The sequence below is a fragment of the Wyeomyia smithii genome, chromosome 2 (assembly GCF_029784165.1).
Source record: "Wyeomyia smithii strain HCP4-BCI-WySm-NY-G18 chromosome 2, ASM2978416v1, whole genome shotgun sequence".
Lineage (NCBI taxonomy): Eukaryota > Metazoa > Arthropoda > Insecta > Diptera > Culicidae > Wyeomyia > Wyeomyia smithii.
The window spans coordinates 138,211,414-138,229,476 of record NC_073695.1 but is presented as its reverse complement, the minus strand read 5'-3'; the positions used below and the strand labels follow the sequence as shown (position 1 = coordinate 138,229,476).

Genomic DNA, 18,063 nt, shown 5'->3' with positions numbered 1-18,063 from the left:
GGTGATTTTTTTTTATAAACGCACTAATTTTTATTAGTCGAATATCTACAGAGTGAAGTGTGTCCGTTGATATATGTATTATTTAGGTTTAGCAATTAAATTGGATGTCCAATATTGTAACCGATTCACAGTGCAACATAACTTGACATTTTTTTCTGCCTTGGTTTCTATATATAATTTTTTTGTGTATTTTGATGCAATACCAAATATCCCCGAGTTTGAACATATTTCAACTTAAGGGGCAACAACAGCGCCATTTTGAATTTTTGAGAAATCGAAAAATTTTCAGGTTTTTTAGACGCCATTTTGTTCTGAGACCAAATATCAAAATTCCCTGAGTTTGTCCACATATTAGCATCTTCTTACCCATCTTTTGAAAAAAAAAAACAGATCTTAAATCGGCAAAAACTGAGCTCAAAACGGTGATTCTACGAAACCGGTTTTGGCATGGTTTTAGTATATTTCACAGAGCAAAATAATATCGAGTATGTATGAACATTAATGGTAATGCGCTAATATCTAAAAGTGGTAGTCGAAATATATCTTATATTGAGTAAAAAAGTCTCAGGAATCGATTGGCAGGTGTCTGATCTACGTAAAATATCAGCAGCATGTCGATTTTGCCCCAATTCCCCTACAATATTGAATTAGGTTTATCTCGACGTTGAATTAACCTATTTAATTGTCAGCAACATGTCGATTTTGCCTCAATTCCCCTACAATACTAAATTAGGTTTATCTCGATGTTAAATTAACCTATTTGAAATCTGTTTAATATAATTTCAAGAGTGTAGGCGATACTCAAAGATACAATAACAATTTGGCATCACATGATCCACTCCCTCTTGCGGAGAGGGGGTTGCATTTTTGACCAGCAGCCGAATTCCGAGCACACATTTCTTCGAAGAGAAGAAAATTTCTTCATATACTTTCAATGAAGAAATTTTCTTCTCTTCAAAGAAACGTGTTCTCGGAATTCGGCCGCAGGACAGGTCAAAACATAAAAATCTCGCTTCAGCTATGAGACGGAATCATCGCGTCTTCGAAAAAGTCAAATGCGACTCCCTTCCCGCAAAATGGCGAGGATTATGTGATGCCAAATTGTTATTGTATCTTTGAGTATCGCTTTCACTCTTGATATTACATTAAACAGATTTCAAATAGGTTAATTTAACGTCGAGATAAACCTAATTTAGTATAGTAGGGGAATTGAGGCAAAATCGACATGTTGCTGACATTTAACGTAAATCAGACATGTACCAATCGATTTCTGAGACATTTTCTCAATAAAGGATATAATTTGACTACCACTTTTAGATATTAGCGCAGTACCATTAATGCTCATACATACTCGATATTATTTTGCTCTGTGAAATATACTAAAACCATGCCAAAACCAGTTTCCTAGAAGCACCGTTTTGAGCTCAGTTTTTGTCCGATTTAAGATCTTTTTTTTTTAAAGATGGGTAAGAAGATACTCATATGTGGACAAACCCATAGAATTTTGATATTTGATGTTATAATAAAATGGCGTCGAAAAAACATCGAAAATTTCCGATTTCTCAAAAATTCAAAATGGCGCCATTATTGCCCCTTAGGTTGAAATATGTTCGAACTCGGGGAAACTTGTTTTCGCATCAAACTTCATCTAAAAATCATACATAGAAGCCAAGGCAAAAAAATTGTTGTACTGTGTAATCGGAAAGATCAGAGATGAAATCGCCTATTCTTACTTAACGAAAGATCGCAAAATACCTATTCGGACAGTTATCGGCTGTGTTATACCGATTTTCAGAATGAATCGATGACACCGAACCTGTACTAAAAAATTATAGGTTTTTGGTAAATGCAGTGAATTAGCCATTTTTTTAAGTTACAAACAATAATAACTTTGACCTAATTATAATTATTAGATTCCAGGTTCCTGCGATGTACACATGAACTCGTCGTTTATTTTAAACTTTACCAGACATGCATTTTAAATAGTGGACCCCTTCTTTATAAGGGACCATCCGCCTGGAACTCTGGGTTCATTAACATTAGTTCACATGCACACTCGGTTCTAGCCTAACTCCGGCCATCATCTCGAGAAACCACATATGACAATCAGTGCATAAAATGTGCGGGTACCCAGGTATTTAGAAAACATAAAACAAAAAATAAAATTAAAAAAAAAAAATTATGACGGGTTGGGTAACGGCAATTTCGGTGTCTTTTCCTGTCGGGTACGGGTAGTTTAAATAGATATTTTTCGGGTACGGGTCGGGTACGGGTGTTTTGAACAAACCGGATGTCGGGTTCGGGTCGGGTACGGGTAACAAATTTCCCATACCCGACCATCTCTACTTCTCACTATCTTAGCAACACTGGCAGATAGATAGCCAGTGTCTTCGAGGAAGTTGTGGCAGATATTTTTGCTAGCAACTTTGTCGAAGGTGTCAAATTTCTATCTCTAATGTTAAAAAAGATATAAAAAGTTTTGTATGCACAGTTAACTAAAATCGTCATTTTTAATATAACTACTTTAATATAACTTTCCCAGGATTTTATACATATTTTATACCTTCTACAAAATTATTAACCAAACAGAAATACACATTTTTGCTGAACATTTGATCTAGCTATAGTTCAAAATAAAAAAGTTACTCAACCAATAACGGTTTTTAAGGGCTAGTTCAACTTTAAATAACTCATTCGTACGCAAAAACACGCAGATATTTATATGATATACTGAAAGCACGTCCATTTTACTTTCAAAAGAATATAAAATCATTTGTCTATTAGTTTTTTTTTCGATTGTTTTAACGAAAAAAATCTTTTGCATATAAATTCGTACTTTTCCAAATAACTTTGGTGTTCCTAAATATGGTGTTTTACAATCTTCAGCGAAAATATAAACCCATAAAAATCGCACAATTTTGTAGAAGATCACAAAAACATAGAAAATCATGGGAAACAGTTAAAAATAAAAGTATGAATTTTCAGTTCAGTTTCACTCATGTCGTCATCTAAAGTGTCATTTTTGTTTTCTTCTTCGTAAAACTTTATACATAGAAATAACTAAGTTATTTGAAAAAGTACGAATTTTCATGCAAAAGAATTTTTTCGATAATCGAAAAGACTCTATAAAGGGGTTATATCTACCAAAAAATTTTTTTTCTTGTCATTTTTTTTTTGGCTTAAATCATGCTAAAACTATCCTAGAATCAAAATCTACATCGCTCAAGTACTGATCTAAACTCAAAATTCGTTTAAAAATCTATTTTTACCGAACAACTTTCATGCTCCAAAAAACATTTTTCGTTTATTTTTACGATGCTCGTTTTTGTTTTTAACTTCGAGGCTTTGTAAACTAGTAGATGTTACCTATGATCGATATCGTGTTTCAAATTTGTACTATAGAGGTCGCTGCATCAAGTTTCGACCGTTATAGCGTCTCTACAGCACGTGTTTGCTCACAATTTCCATTTGTTTAGTAGATCAGCCGTTCTCATTATGTACGTTCTTTGTTTGAGGTTTTTGTTACTTTTCAACTGTGAGTTATACTCAAAAGTACTTTAATATGAGTGACAAGTTTGAGTTTTGCGTGGAATCGGACGCCAACTGCGTCAAAGTCACTGAGCGTCGCATGTCTGATACCACGAAAGAGCGTAGGCGCAGCCTTAGATCAGATAAAATAAAAGGAAGAAGAGGAAGATAAACCCCAGAAAGTTCAACTTTACGGCACAGAGGTAGCTGACTGAAGGTTAAAAAATTATTAGGGGCATTACTGTTGCGGTTCTTAAGATTGATAGCAATTTGAAACTTTAAACGCGTTTTTCTCAAAACCATGTTTTCAAAATCGGCGAGCAGTATAACTGAAAAAGTTTACATCCGATTGACTTGAAAGTTATCTGTAGCTTTTTCATTAGATTATCTAGTGATGAACACACGATTTTAGCGATTGATTAACAGCAACTAAAGTTATAAACAATCAAAGTCGATTTTTTTTGACGAAACAGAATTTGTTTTTCAAACCGTTGCCATTTTGTGAAGAAAAATTCTAAAAATATAATTATGTGTACTTCACTAGCGACACTTATGTAGATAATGAAAAAAATTTCGTTTTGGTTATAGGTGGAGTTGGGCACGACTTCTACTGCTCGCCGCAGAACAACTTTTAAAAAAGCGGTTCACGGCAATCGCTGCACAGCCGCCATTTTGTAACAAAAATAGCAATAAAAATATTTTTTCTATTCTGCAAGAGCTGCTCAATCCAATGATATATTATTTATATACCTTACATCTCAAATGTCCTGTAAAAAAAATTATGAAAAAAGGATTGTTTTTTTTTTGTGCATTTGGTAGATATAACCCCTTAAACAAATGATTTTATATTCTTTTGGAAGTAGAATAGACGTACTTTCAGAAAATTAAAATAAGTGTTTGCGTATTTTTGCGTACGAGTGAGTAATTTAAAGTTAAACTAACCCTTGAAAAACCGTTAATGGTCGAATAACTTTTTTGTATCGAATTATAGCTGGATCAAATATTCAACAAAAGTATGTTTTTCTGTTTGGCTAATAATTTTGTAGAAGGTTATACCTAATATGTGTAAAATCCAGGATAAAAGTTATATTGCAAATTATGATTTGAGTAAACTTAGTATATAAAACTTTTTATATTTTTTTTTTTTCAAGATAAGAGATAGAAATTCGACACCTTCGACAAAGTTGCTAGCAGAAACATTTACCACAACTTTCTCAAAGACACTGGCTGTCTATCTCACTGTTCTGGAAAAATAAATTTTTCATATCACTTCTAGGTGAATTAATCACTAAATCGTCCATACTAAAAGAAGCGCAATGGAATACACAAAACTTTTTCAAATAAAGTATATCATTAAAATAAATTTGAGGATGCTAATAATTTAAAGCACGAAATCAGCAAAATAAAACACTTTGGCAACTGCAACGTTGCATCGATACCGGCCGGCTATTGTGTTTAGCAGATCGCAATCCAAATAACTGATAGAAACTGAATAACACCTGTCGCCATGAAGTAGAATTTCAATGTCACCAGAAACTAGACTTTGAGTTAGCAATATCATGAGGAAATCAAGTAGGGAAAAAAGAGTTTTACTAATTAAACAAAATAATGTAGCAATCACTAAGGCTGCAAACGTTCACATTGATACGGTTGCCAGATCGTTTTAATTGTGTTATTAATTACGTTATTTACTTGTAGTTGTCTTTTGCTCTAGTTGAACTCGTCCGTTGTCAACTGTGGACATTGATTTACGAAAACTTGTGTTTAGGGGATTTCGAATAACAATTGAAATGAAAAATGAAACATATGATAAGATTTTATTTTACTATAAAGAACATGTCTATTATTTTTAGATATAAACCTCCAAAAGATGTGCTGAATATAAATTTCACATGCCTTATTGAAACTCGCTTGTTAATATACTTGTTACGTCATTTCCGTAAGTTGGCGAAACCCGAGGATGAAGCTGAAAATGAAAAGTCAAACAAAAAAAAATAATTAGTACACGCATATATATAAATATAAATAGATGCTCGGGATCAAAGGTTTTGAATTTAAGAATCATTTTTATAATTCATTGCTGCTTTAGCACAACTCATTTTAAAAATATTTCACATCTTATACGTCCATCACTTCAAATACTTCAATATTTTGAGAACGCATAGAACCGAAATACCCATGTTGGATTGTATTTTATGATTTTTGTTCTGTTTAACAGAAACTGGAAGTCGCCATTTTGGATTTCCAAACGACGTATGGAGTTCCACTTCCGAATTATTGAAATGGTTGGCCAAATACCACTTTAGGTTGTTTTTCTGAAACCGGAAGTCGCCGTTTCGGAAAATGTTGTGTGGGGTCATCCCAGTTTCGAATATAGATTGGTTGATATTCGGGCTATTTGACACTCGTTTAGAGTAAAACCTCTTTTTTTGTAACTATTGGAAGAAGGAAATTAAAGTAAGAAGAATTAGGCATGACCATTCATGTTTAGTTCTCCTCTATAATGAAATCTAAAAATCTTATCTATTTTCAAACCAATGAAATGGGATCTTTCCTCCAGCTGAATGTTCCAAGATCTAGTTTGGGTAAAGGTAAAAAGTAAATCGAATCCCGTAATGTGTTACTGTTCACAAAACAACGAAAACATCAGAAATGTAAATTTTTCATGCTCGACTCGCACTGATTCAAAACATGGATTCCTCTGCAAGAAAATAATTGCAAATGTTGAAAAAACAACGAATATTGTATTGAAAGAAAAATCACATGTCATCGCTTTGAATTTTGATTTAGATGGGAATTGAGCTTATGCTTAAAAAGTCACAGTTTTGCATGTATTATATGTTTTTCAAAAAAAAAATCAAAGAGAGTATTTTGAGGTGTTTCTTTGTATGCAGAAAATCATCCTCAAAAATGCTTTGAACATACGCAGTTTTTTGAGTAACATGTCAACTGTTAGCAATAAGGTTCGTGTTATTTTTCCTTAAATGTCTTTCCTGAACATTAACTAACATCTTATTGGAAAACAATCACATATCATAGCTTTGAATTTTGATTTACTGACAAATTGAGCCTAAATATTCATGATTTTGCACGTTTTACTTAGTTTTGTGAGTAATATCTACATTTTCAGTAATCCCTATCATTTCTTTTCAAATGCCATTCCTGAACATGAACGAACATTTCATTGAAAAAAACTACATGTCATCGCTGCGAATTCTAAATTATCTTAAAAAATCACAGATCATAGATTCGAATTTTGATTTAGAGGCAAATTCAGTATGAAAAGTCATGATTTCGCATGTTTCAGGTAGTTTTGTGAATATTATCTCGAGTTTTGGTTATCAGATACCTGTTATTTTTACTCGAATGTCTTTCATGACCATCAACGAACTTTTTAATGAAAAAAGAATCACATGTCATCTCTTTGAATTTTGATTTGGAGACGAATTGAGTATGAAAAGTCATTGTTTTGCATATCTTACGTAGTTTTGTAAATAAAATTTCAAGTTTTAGTAATTAGCTACTAATTATGTTTCCTCGAATGTCTTTCCTAAACATTAACAAACATTTTAATGAAAAAAGAATCTCATGTTATCGCTTAGAATTTTGGTTTAGAGGTTAATTTAGCACAAAAAGTCACAATTTTGCATGCTTTTCGTAGTTTTGTGAATAATATCTCAAGTTTTAATAATCTATTACTATTTTTTTCCTCGAGTGTCTTTCCTAAACATCACAAACATTTTAATGAATAAAGAATCACATGTCATCGCTTTGAATTTTAATTTAGACGCAAATTCAGCTTAAAAAGTCATAATTTTGCATGTTTCACGTAGTTTTGTGAAATATATCTCAAATTTTAGTAATCAGCTATCAATTACTCTTCCTCAAATGTCTTTCCTGAACATTAACAAAGTTTTAGTTTAAAAATAGTTTATTTGACATGGCACAATACAATTTATGTTTAACTGAGCCAAGTACATTTTTTTTAATTCTAAATTAGCAGAGAAAAGAGGGAGGCACATTTTTATATCTCGCGGCCGACTACGAGCTAGTGGGGATTTAAGGTGAGAGGAGGGGAGTTACAATTTTGATTTTAACTATATTGAGTTACAGGATTTATTTATTTGTACATGGCTAAGCAGTGATGTTCCATTTGAGCAGTTTTGGTCTGAGGTGTCTGCGTGAACACGAAGATGCCGAGTCTTCGTTTTAGTGTCTCCAGCATGGTGTATCATTTTCATTCAGTTTATGACGGGAATTGTAATCTAACAAATAGATAAAAAAAATCAAATTTTAATTCCAGCATTTTTTTAAAACCCGTATAGCTGTGTCATGTACTGGAGATCACCGCTTCCCAGAATGTCTCTAACGGGTACGTTCGGTTGTTTTCCTCGGGCCCGAAGGGAATCTATAAGCTCGGATCTAACACCACAGTATTCGGTACACGACCAAACAACATGCTCGATGTCATGGTAGCCATCGCCACAAACGCAGTGATTACTGTCTACAAGCCGTATACGAAAGAGATGCGTGTTTAACGTGTAGTGATTGGACATAAGTCTGGACATCACGCGAATGAAGTCTCGACCAACATCCAACCCCTTTAACCATGCTTTCGTCGATACCTTAGGAAAAATGGAATGTAGCCACCGTCCCAGTTCATCTGAGTTCCATGATAATTGCCAACTGTAGAGTGTTCTCTGACGCAAAATGCTATAAAATTCATCATAAGCAATTGGTCTTACATAAATATCGCCATCAATAGCACCCACCTTAGCTAAAGCGTCAGCCTTTTCATTGCCCGGAATGGAACAATGAGAAGGGACCCACGCTAAGGTAACCCGGTAATTTTTATCTGTTAAAGCACTTAAAAACCGCCGTATTTTCCCCAGAAAATACGGGGTGTGCTTCACAGTCTTCATCGATCGCAGAGCCTCAATGGCACTGAGACTGTCTGTGAGGATGAAGTAGTGGTCTATGGGCAGGGTTTCGATGATCCCAAGAGTACTGAATAGCAGCAAGTTCTGCGACGTACACGGAAGCAGGAGCATCGAGTTTGTAAGAGGCGGTGAAATTTTCATGATAAACACCGAAGCCAGTGGACTCATCTAGATTAGATCCGTCAGTGTAAAACCTTTCATAACTAACATGTTTAAACTTATTGGAAAAAATCTTAGGGATCTCTTGTGGTCGCAATTGATCCGGGATACCAATAATGTCTTTTTTCATGGTGGTGTCGAAGAATATAGCATTGTCAGAAGAACCTAACAGTGCACATTGGAGGAAACGTATGAAGAAGGGTTAATATCTTGAGCCATATAGTCAAAATATAAAGTCATAAATCTGGATTGAGATTGAAGGTCGACCAACCTCTCGAAATTTTCAATTACTAATGGGTTCATAACTGTGCATCGAATTAGCAACCGGTAAGAGAGATTCCAAAAGCGATGTTTCAACGGAAGAATACCCGCTAGCACTTCAAGACTCATCGTATGGGTCGACTGCATGCAGCCTAAGGCAATACGCAAACAACGATATTGTATTCGCTCCAGTTTGATCAAATGTGTGTTTGCTGCGGAGCGGAAGCAGAAACACCCGTACTCAATTACAGACAATATCGTTGTTTGGTAAAGCCTCAGAAGGTCTCCTGGGTGGGCACCCCACCAGGTTCCGGAAATCGTACGAAGAAAATTAATCCTCTATTGGGATTTTCGTGTCAGATACCTAATATGACAAGCCCAGGTGCATTTAGAGTCGAACCAGACCCCCAGATATTTAGCGACTAAAACCTGAGAGATCGTTTTACCCGTCAATAGGAGCTGCAGCTGAGCTGGGTTATGCTTTCTAGAAAAAACGACCTGCTCAGTTTTCTCCGGAGAGAATTCGATACCCAGCTTAAGAGCCCAATCAGACAAATTGCCTAAGGTATCTTGCAATGGTCCTTGCAGATCGCTAGCCTCGCTACCAGTGATGGATACAACGCTATCGTCTGCAAGTTGCCTTAGCGTGCATGAATTTGCAAGACATTCATCGATGTCATTGACGTAAAAATTATATAAGAGAGGACTTAAACATGAGCCCTGGAGAAGGTCTATGTAACTAATTCGGGAAGTTGTCGAATCGCCATGTGAGAAATACATATGCTTTTCTGACAACAAATTGAGCGAAAGTTATTCAAATTTGGTGAAAGCCCCTGCGAATGAAGTTTCTCGGTTATAACTTCTACAGAGACAGAGTCAAATGCCCCCTCAATGTCCAAGAATGCAGAAGCCATTTGCTCTTTTCGAGCTAAGGCGAGTTGAATTTTTGGTAGAAAGCAACGCTAGGCAATCGTTCGTTCCTTTGCCCCGGCGGAAGCCAAATTGAGTATCTGAAATCGAACCATTTGTTTCGACCCATTTGTCTCACCGTAAGAGGATCATTTTCTCCATTAATTTCCGGAGGCAAGAGAGAAAATTGTGATCAGAGGCAGGTTTTCCGGGTTATCGAATAGCAATGACTTTTACCTCCCTCCAGTCGTGCGGAACAATGTTTAGCTCAAGAAACTTGTTGAACAAGTCCAACAAGCGTCTTTTTGCAGAGTCGGGTAGATTCTTCAACAAGTTGAATTGAATTCTATCCAACCCTGGAGCTTTATTGTTGCACGAGAGAAGAGCCATTGAAAATTCTAACATCGAAAATGGAGGCTCTTCCGTAGCTAATAAAAACGCGTCGCGAAAGGTCTTCTGTTCGGGGACAGAGTCCGGACAGACCTTTTTGGCGAAATCGAGTATCCAGCGATCTGAATACTCCTCGGACTCATTCGAAACGTTACGATTCCGAATGCGTCTGGCGGTATCCCAAAGAGTGCTCATCGCTGTTTCCCTCGACAACGCGTTCACAAACCGCCGCCAGTATCCGCGTTTTTTTTTGCTTTTATCAAGCTCTTTATTTGTCTATCCAGTACATCGTACTTTCGGAGCAAATCGATAGTGCCTTGTTCTCGGAAGGCCAAATACACCGAAGATCTCCGCGCGTACAGGTCTGAGCACTCTTTGTCCCACCACTTGTTGGGAGGGCGCCGTCTAATCGTTACCCCGGGTATCGGTTTCGTCTGAGCTTGAGTCGCGGCGTCGATGATCAAGCCAGAAAGGAACGCGTATTCTTCCTCCGAAGGAAGTTCTACGTGGGACTCGATTCTTTGCGATATTATGGTCTCATAAGACTTCCAATCAATGTTACGTGTGAGGTCATACGCAATATTGATTGGATCCGTTGGAGTTGACCCATTAGCAATTGAGATAACGATTGGTAGGTGATCACTACCGTGGGGATCATTGATTACTTTCCACTGGCAATCTAACGCTAGTGATGTCGAGGAAAGGGATAGGTCAAGGACGCTTTCACGTGCTGGGGGATTAGGTACACGTGTCGCTTCCCCAGTATTCAAAAGTGTCATATTGAAGTCGTCGATTAAGTTACAGATTAAAGAAGATCGGTTGTCGTCGTACAGCGACCCCCATAGCGAACAGTGAGAAATAAAATCTCCCAATATCAAAAAAGGCGCGGGAAGCAACTCTGCTATATCAGTGAGATGCATCTGTTCAATCCGCGCGGATGGAGGGATATATAACGAGGGATATATATAAGGTCTTTTCCATTCATATTCAATTGAATGGCAACGACTTCAATATTCGAGATCGAGGGGAGGTCGATTCTGAAGAAGGAATAGCACTTTTTAATCCCTAAAAGTACCCCTCCACCGTGTGAGTCTCGATCTCGACGAATTATGTTAAAATCGTGGAAATTGAGTTGATCGTTTGAATTGAGAAAGGTTTCACAGAGCGCAAATGCGTCACAATTGTATGTATTTATCAAATGAGAAAATGAATCGAATTTGGGGATGATACTTCTGCAATTCCACTGTAATACAGTGATAAAATTCCTAACCTCTTTCGACGTATTAGTCATCGAAAGATACGATAGCTTAAATGAAGGGCCAAGTTGCTGCTAGTTGCTAGAAGGGCAAGAAGAATATTTTGTAGGGGATCTGGTATGTTGAATGTTTTAAATATCCAGTCCACAATATCAGAAAATTTTATGAACCCTGTTTATTTTTTATCTTCTGATCGAGAAATGGGTGCACGAGGGGTTTTTGGTGCCCCAGGAAGCGGTGGTCACTCCTGGTTTGATTTAAAATTAAAACCGGTAGGTACTTGCTTCGGTTTTTCTTCACCGCTTGCTTTTTGGGTTGGCTTATTGGTCATTCCGCTAGGGGTTATCTTGCGACCTTTGCGAGAAAGATTAGGAGAGTTGATCATTTTCCTCTTCCTAGATCCTTTTGGCATGGCATAAGAACACCCTTCGAAGGGATCATCAGATGCACCCTCATCAGTTGGCAAAAAGGAAAAAATGTTTCCTGTCGAGGGTGGCTCAGCCCTCTTAAGCATTTCTGCAAAAGAGCGCTTTGATCGTTCCTAGAGCGAACGCTTAATTTTTTCCTCGCGCTGTTTGTACGCGGGACACGCCGAAAGGTCATGCCGAGTTCCCTCGCAGTAAAGACACTTTTCAGTATCCTCACTGCAAGCGGTCTCAGCATGATTGCCTCCGCACTTGCTGCAGCGTGCCTTGTTGCAGCAGAAGGTGGCTGTATGACCTAACTGCTTGCAGTTTTGGCAATGCATGACCCGCGGTACGAACAGGCGTACAGGCAGACGAACCCTGTCTAAAGAGATGTAGTTCGGCAGTGCAGATCCGGCGAATGTTACACGGAAGGAATCCGAAGGGAGGAATTTCTTCTTCCCTTCTTCGATGGATACTGAATGCAATTGCTTGACATCCAGTATCTTTACATCTTGAATCGGGGGGTTCTTGAAGCAGCCAACCCCGTGACGCAAAATGTCATCGACCGTGAGGATTCCTTCGGTAACCACACCGTCGATCTCCACGTCCTTGGCAGGGATGTACACGCGGTACTCCCTTGTAAAGAGCTCGTAATCTCGGTTACGGCCGAAAACTGTTTTGCCAGGTCCTTGCCAATTTGGATGATATTTAAAGGTTTCTTTATGGGCCGGAAGTAAACAACGTAGGGACCGCTAGCGGCATCTGGGTAAGCTTTTACCCGTATTTCCGGTACCCTTGGCACAGGGCTAGGTAGCGGGGATTGTACAGGGGAAGGTAGAGGGGAATTGATGGGGGATATTTCAATCTCCTCCCCATTTGTTTCCACCTCTAGGAAAAGTTCCACGTTGTCCATTTTTGCGGGAGCGTTACGCTCTACCGCACACAAACGATAAATATGCGAATATAGGGGGGATCAAATAATTGGTATTAAATATAAAAACAATTTTTCAAACTACGATGGATCAAATGAAAAAAAGACAATCGTATTGGGGACGAAAAAAAATACTAATAATAATTATAATAATAACAATAATAATAATTCTAATAAAAATAATTCTAAAGTAAATACTTCACCGAACGTCTAGGTCTGTTGTCTACACGACCTCGTGGCTGCTAGTAGGATTAATCTGGAAGGGTGTCTCAGCAGAACAAACGATGGTGACACCAAAAGATCCAATTACGTGTTGTTTCACAGAGGCTGTATCTCACATGCAGCCTAATAGATGCCACTTCTATTGAATCCACTCACTCAGCCGTATGGGGATCCGTGCTGCTAGCGGGGTACCAGCGGGGCGAGGAAATATTTTGCAGTTGTAATCCCAGCTGCGTGACCGGGCCGGCCACTGGCAGGGTAGCCTGCCAGTGCGCAAAAGATGCTTCTGCTGATAAACTGCAGGCTATTGTTGTCGCACAGGGCACAGCACAAGAACGAACCGATAAAACATTACCCGTCGTACGACAACTCGTGTGCCTTATTGTTGAATTTCGAATCAAGCGGAGTAAAAAAAATTGCGTCTGTTCGAAGCGAAACAACGAATGAGACCAAAATTGTTGAAAATGATAAATTAGTTCCGTGATAACGATATGGTGAAACTAAGTGATAATAAAATTCGATGAAAACGTGTATACAATTTATTATTCCTTTGCCTATAATTTGCGTACATTCGATTCTATACAGAAAAATTGTAATGCATTTAAGCTGTATTCAAATGCCTCAATCACCACATACTTTCTTACAATATTATTTATGCGTAATGCTCGATAGCATGAATGTCCTGATGTACATGTTCTTTATATGGAGAAAATATCACAAAATTTTTTTAGCAATTCAGGGTTTGTGTGGTTAGGGCAATGATGATTGTTTTTTTCGGATTTCAGCATAATTTACAGCAACAAAATAAAAAATTATACATGCAAACATGATATTCATGTTTCTGTTGCCTTCAAGTGGAACTAATAATCCTCACTACCGAAACAAATAGATGTTATGTGTGAACCTTTATTCCATAGAGGTTCACAAATAACATTGGAATGTTTTTTTTTCTGAGTATATATATTTGAGCGGCCATTTTTGCAACATCATGCAATTTCGATGAGCGCCGGGCGGAAAAAGTCTCCTTTCTATTCCAATAATTAGCCATGAAAATTTGAAGTTTTCCGAGTTCGTTTAATGGACCTACAAAACGCTTAATTTAATGATCTATCCAGGATGCACAAAGTCATTGTTTTGCGATGACACAAACTTATCCGTAAAAGGAAAGAGTCTTCGTGTCATATGCAGTCGATTGCAGAATAGTTTAGATATTTTTTCTTCCTACTTGCAAAAGTGGAAAATCTCTCCCAATGCTTCTAAAACTCAAATGATAATTTTTCCCCATAAGACTAGGGCTTCTTTCCTCAAGCCAAACAATACTCACGTTGTCAAGATGAATGGGGTTATTTTAAGTTGGTCTGACAAGGTTAAGTACTTGGGACTAATTTACGATAAAAAATCTTATTTTCAAAGAGCACATTAAGAGTATACAAGCTAAGTGCACAAATATACGAGATGTGTATATCCTCTCAATAACAGGAATTCTAAACTTTGTTTAAAGAACAAACCCTAGTGATGGTAGACGATAGCAAGTGAGTTGTTCCTGGTCGCGATTCAGTTGAACTTTTTCACGTGAAAAGTGAACCTATGCTACGAGTTTCATCGATGTATCGGTTTGTGTTTGAGCAGCTATCAACAGATCATTCCAATTTGTGCCATCCAACCCCAAGTGACGACAAAACTGTCAAAAATTTTCGTTCGTATCTTCGGAGCCTTTCATATTCCCGCTGCCTTTGTTAAGTTCATCTTTTCATATTGTGTACTAAATCTTCGTGACCACTCATTTCGATGAACCCAAATAAAGCTCTTACACGTTCGGCTCTCACCAAAATGGGTAAAGGCAAACCTACGCTCGCTCTGTCAGTAGCCAGTAGCGATAATCAAGACAAAAAGCGATCTCAAAAAGATTTGGACCGGACTAGCGATGATGTGGATAACTTTGATCAGCTTTTGGTGCGAATCGAGCAAATGATTGAGGATGGAAATGCGAAGATCGAGAGGAAAATTGAGTCCAGTAACCAGGCTCTAGTAGCTGAAATCTCTACCTAACGTGACTAGATGTATCAACTGAAGGATGATTATGTTCGAGACTTGGAATCGTTTGAGAGAATCTCACGCAAAAATTGCTGAAGATGTGAGAAGGAACCGGGACGCGGCTGGTAAACAATTGAGGACAATTGATTTAATTCTTACTGGTGTACCGTACTGCCTTAATGAGAGAACAAATCATATATTGCTTAAAGTTGCTCAAGTTCTTGGTTATGATTAACCGACCCTTCCTCTCGCTTACACCAAACGCCTGGCTCGTTTGCCGATCACTGCAGGTGCAAAGCCGCCGGTTTTATTTCAATTTGCGTTTCGAACATCCAAAGATGAATTCTTCCAGCGGTATTTCTCGGCTAAAAAATTGTCCTTAATCCATTTCGGTTTTGATGTTGATCGACACATCTATTGGAATGAAAATCTCACTGAAACCACACGCAACATTAAGGGAGCTGCTCTTAACCCGTAAAGACCCGGGAGGGAACTTGTTTTTTGAAAATGCTCGTTCTCAGCACTGGAACGGCCGATTTGGGAAAACTTGGAATTTTATTCAAGGGGAATAGTTGCTCTAAGTTTTGGTAAAGATGCCACTCCTCTGGACCCCTCCCAGTTTTCGTGAGACGCAAATAAGTCTGTGTTTTTTTCTAATTTTTCAAACAGATTGAGCAAACGCTGGGAATTTTCATACGTATCAATCGCTCCAAGTATCAAATCATGTCGGGTAGATGAAATATGGTATGTAAGAGTGAATTTTGGAGTTTCTAAACTATTTCAGCACAAAATCACAAATCGACCGTTTTAGTGCTGAGAACGAGCATTTTCAAAAAACAAGTTTCGTCCCGGGTCTTTACGGATTAAACTGAAACGTAACGGGCATTTTCAGAACGTTTTTTCTAAGGACGGTACCGTTTATGCAAAAGTTAGCACAGACACTCCAGCCCAACCGATCTTCGATTTGGATCAGTTAGCGGAATTTAGAGCTGGCAAACAACCTGTGCAATAGTTATTCTTAATTCCTTCCACAATATTCCATTGACTTCTTTCCTAAAAATTATCCGTCTTATCATCCTTCCTAAAAGTCAAAACAGACAGATCGCCTTTTCCTAGTGATTTTTCTTTTCCTTCCATTAATTTTCTTTGATTTCTTTCCTACATTACTCCATGTTTTCTTCCTTCCTAAGAGTCAAAAGTGTATGCTGTATGGTATGAGAGGTCGAAACTACACGTTCAGTCTGGACGAGCCCATTGGTGCTGCTGTTGCTGCTGTGCTGTTGCCTTCGTCGTTGCGACCGTAGTATTATATTTGAACTCAACTGAAATTGCGATCGAAGCCGCATTCCTAGTAGTTAAAATTAGTCAAGATGAATACAAATGTTTTCGAAATGTATGTTAGGATCATTAACTTAGTGCGCCCTTCACTCATGTTTGCCTTTCATCCCTGCCAGTTTATGCTTTCTCAGTTGCCCGTAATTCATTTCTATGACGACACCGGTTGATCTAGTAGCGCAAGGAAGTATTGCTGATATCCTGCGAGCAGTTATAAATGTTGCTCTTCGTGATAATTATATCAACTTATGTCATGTGAATGCACAAAGTTTGTGTTCTAGTCAGCTGAGCAAGCTCGATGAATTTAGGAATTGCTTTACGGAAAGTAAAGAAGATATAGTATGCGTTACGGAAACATGGCTGAATAGTAGCGTAAGTGATACAACAGTTGCTGTGGATAGATATTGCATGCTAAGAAATGATCGTAAGTCCAGTCGAGGTGGTGGAATTTGCTTATATCATAAATTAAATATTGATTGCAAAGTTATTGCTAGCTCGCAGTCAGAGTTTAAGATCGATGATCCAACTGAATAGTTATTTGTTGATGTACGAGTGAATGATGAAAGATTTTTACTAGGAGTTATATATTCTCCCCCCATTCGTTTCTCTGCTATCGTCAAGAACAGAAGCATCTGAAGATAGCTCGTGATTATTTGCTCGATCGAAAAAACAATACCGCTTTGTGTGTACGGTACGCGTATCGCTTGTGTTTTTCGATACCGGTCTGGCTAGACAATAGCTGTCTAGCAGCCGGAAGAAATTCCCCGCGTCCCCGGGCGCTGGACAACCTGGAAGTAAATTGTGCATTGGGTGCAGATAGAACGGGTGCTGATTGTGATTTTGATTCCGGTGCTGTGACAACAGAAGGCATCTAGCAGTCGGAGAAATTTCCCCGCCGCCGGCCGCCGGCTACCACCCCACGAGCGGCGTGTATGATCGCTTCAGCCTGCAGCCGGTGACTTGTTCATCCTGCTGGGAGCTTTAGAAGGATTAATCCAACTAACAGCCACGAGGTCGTGTCTTATACGATAACAACACGGAAGATCGGTGAATTTTTCACGTTATTATCATACAAACATATATACATATATATATTTATATATAAATTATAAAAATTACTTGACCCCCCCCCTTTCATTGAAATATTTTTCGTGTACGTGCGGTAGAGCAAAACGCTTCCGCAAAAAATGGCGAACACGCAGATGGAACTTTTCTTGGATATAGAAACAAATGGGGAAGAAATTGAAATTTCCCCCAGCAGTTCTCCCTTACCTTCCCCTGTTCCATCCCCGCTACCTAGCCCTGTACCAAGGGTACCGGAAATACGGGTAAAAGCTTACCCAGATGCCGCTAACGGTCCCTACGTTGTTTACTTCCGGCCCATAAAGAAACCTTTATATATCATCCAAATTGGCAAGGACCTGGCAAAACAGTTTTCGGCCGTAACCGAGATTACGAAGGTGAGGCCGAACAAACTGCGAGTTGTCGTGAGTAGCTTGAAGCAAGCAAATGAAATTGCTAGCTACGAGCTCTTTACAAGAGAGTACCGCGTGTACATCCCTGCCAAGGACGTGGAGATCGACGGTGTGGTTACCGAAGGAAGCCTCACGGTCGATGACATTTTGCGTCACGGGGTTGGCTGTTTCAAGAACCCCCTGATTCAAAATGTAAAGATACTGGATGTCAAGCAA

At 38.3% G+C, this 18,063-nt stretch overlaps 1 protein-coding gene across 1 annotated transcript in view; it reads right to left on the bottom strand.

Moving 5' to 3' along the window:
• Positions 1-5,326: 5,326 nt before the first annotated feature.
• The window catches only part of LOC129723611 (apoptosis-stimulating of p53 protein 2), a 172,181-nt gene continuing 159,444 nt past the window's right edge, over positions 5,327-18,063 (bottom strand). Inside the window, exon 6 of the mRNA XM_055677938.1 lies at positions 5,327-5,494. Coding sequence (XP_055533913.1) covers positions 5,426-5,494 — 69 coding nt within the window. The 3' untranslated portion in view covers positions 5,327-5,425. The remainder of the gene's footprint in view (positions 5,495-18,063) is intronic.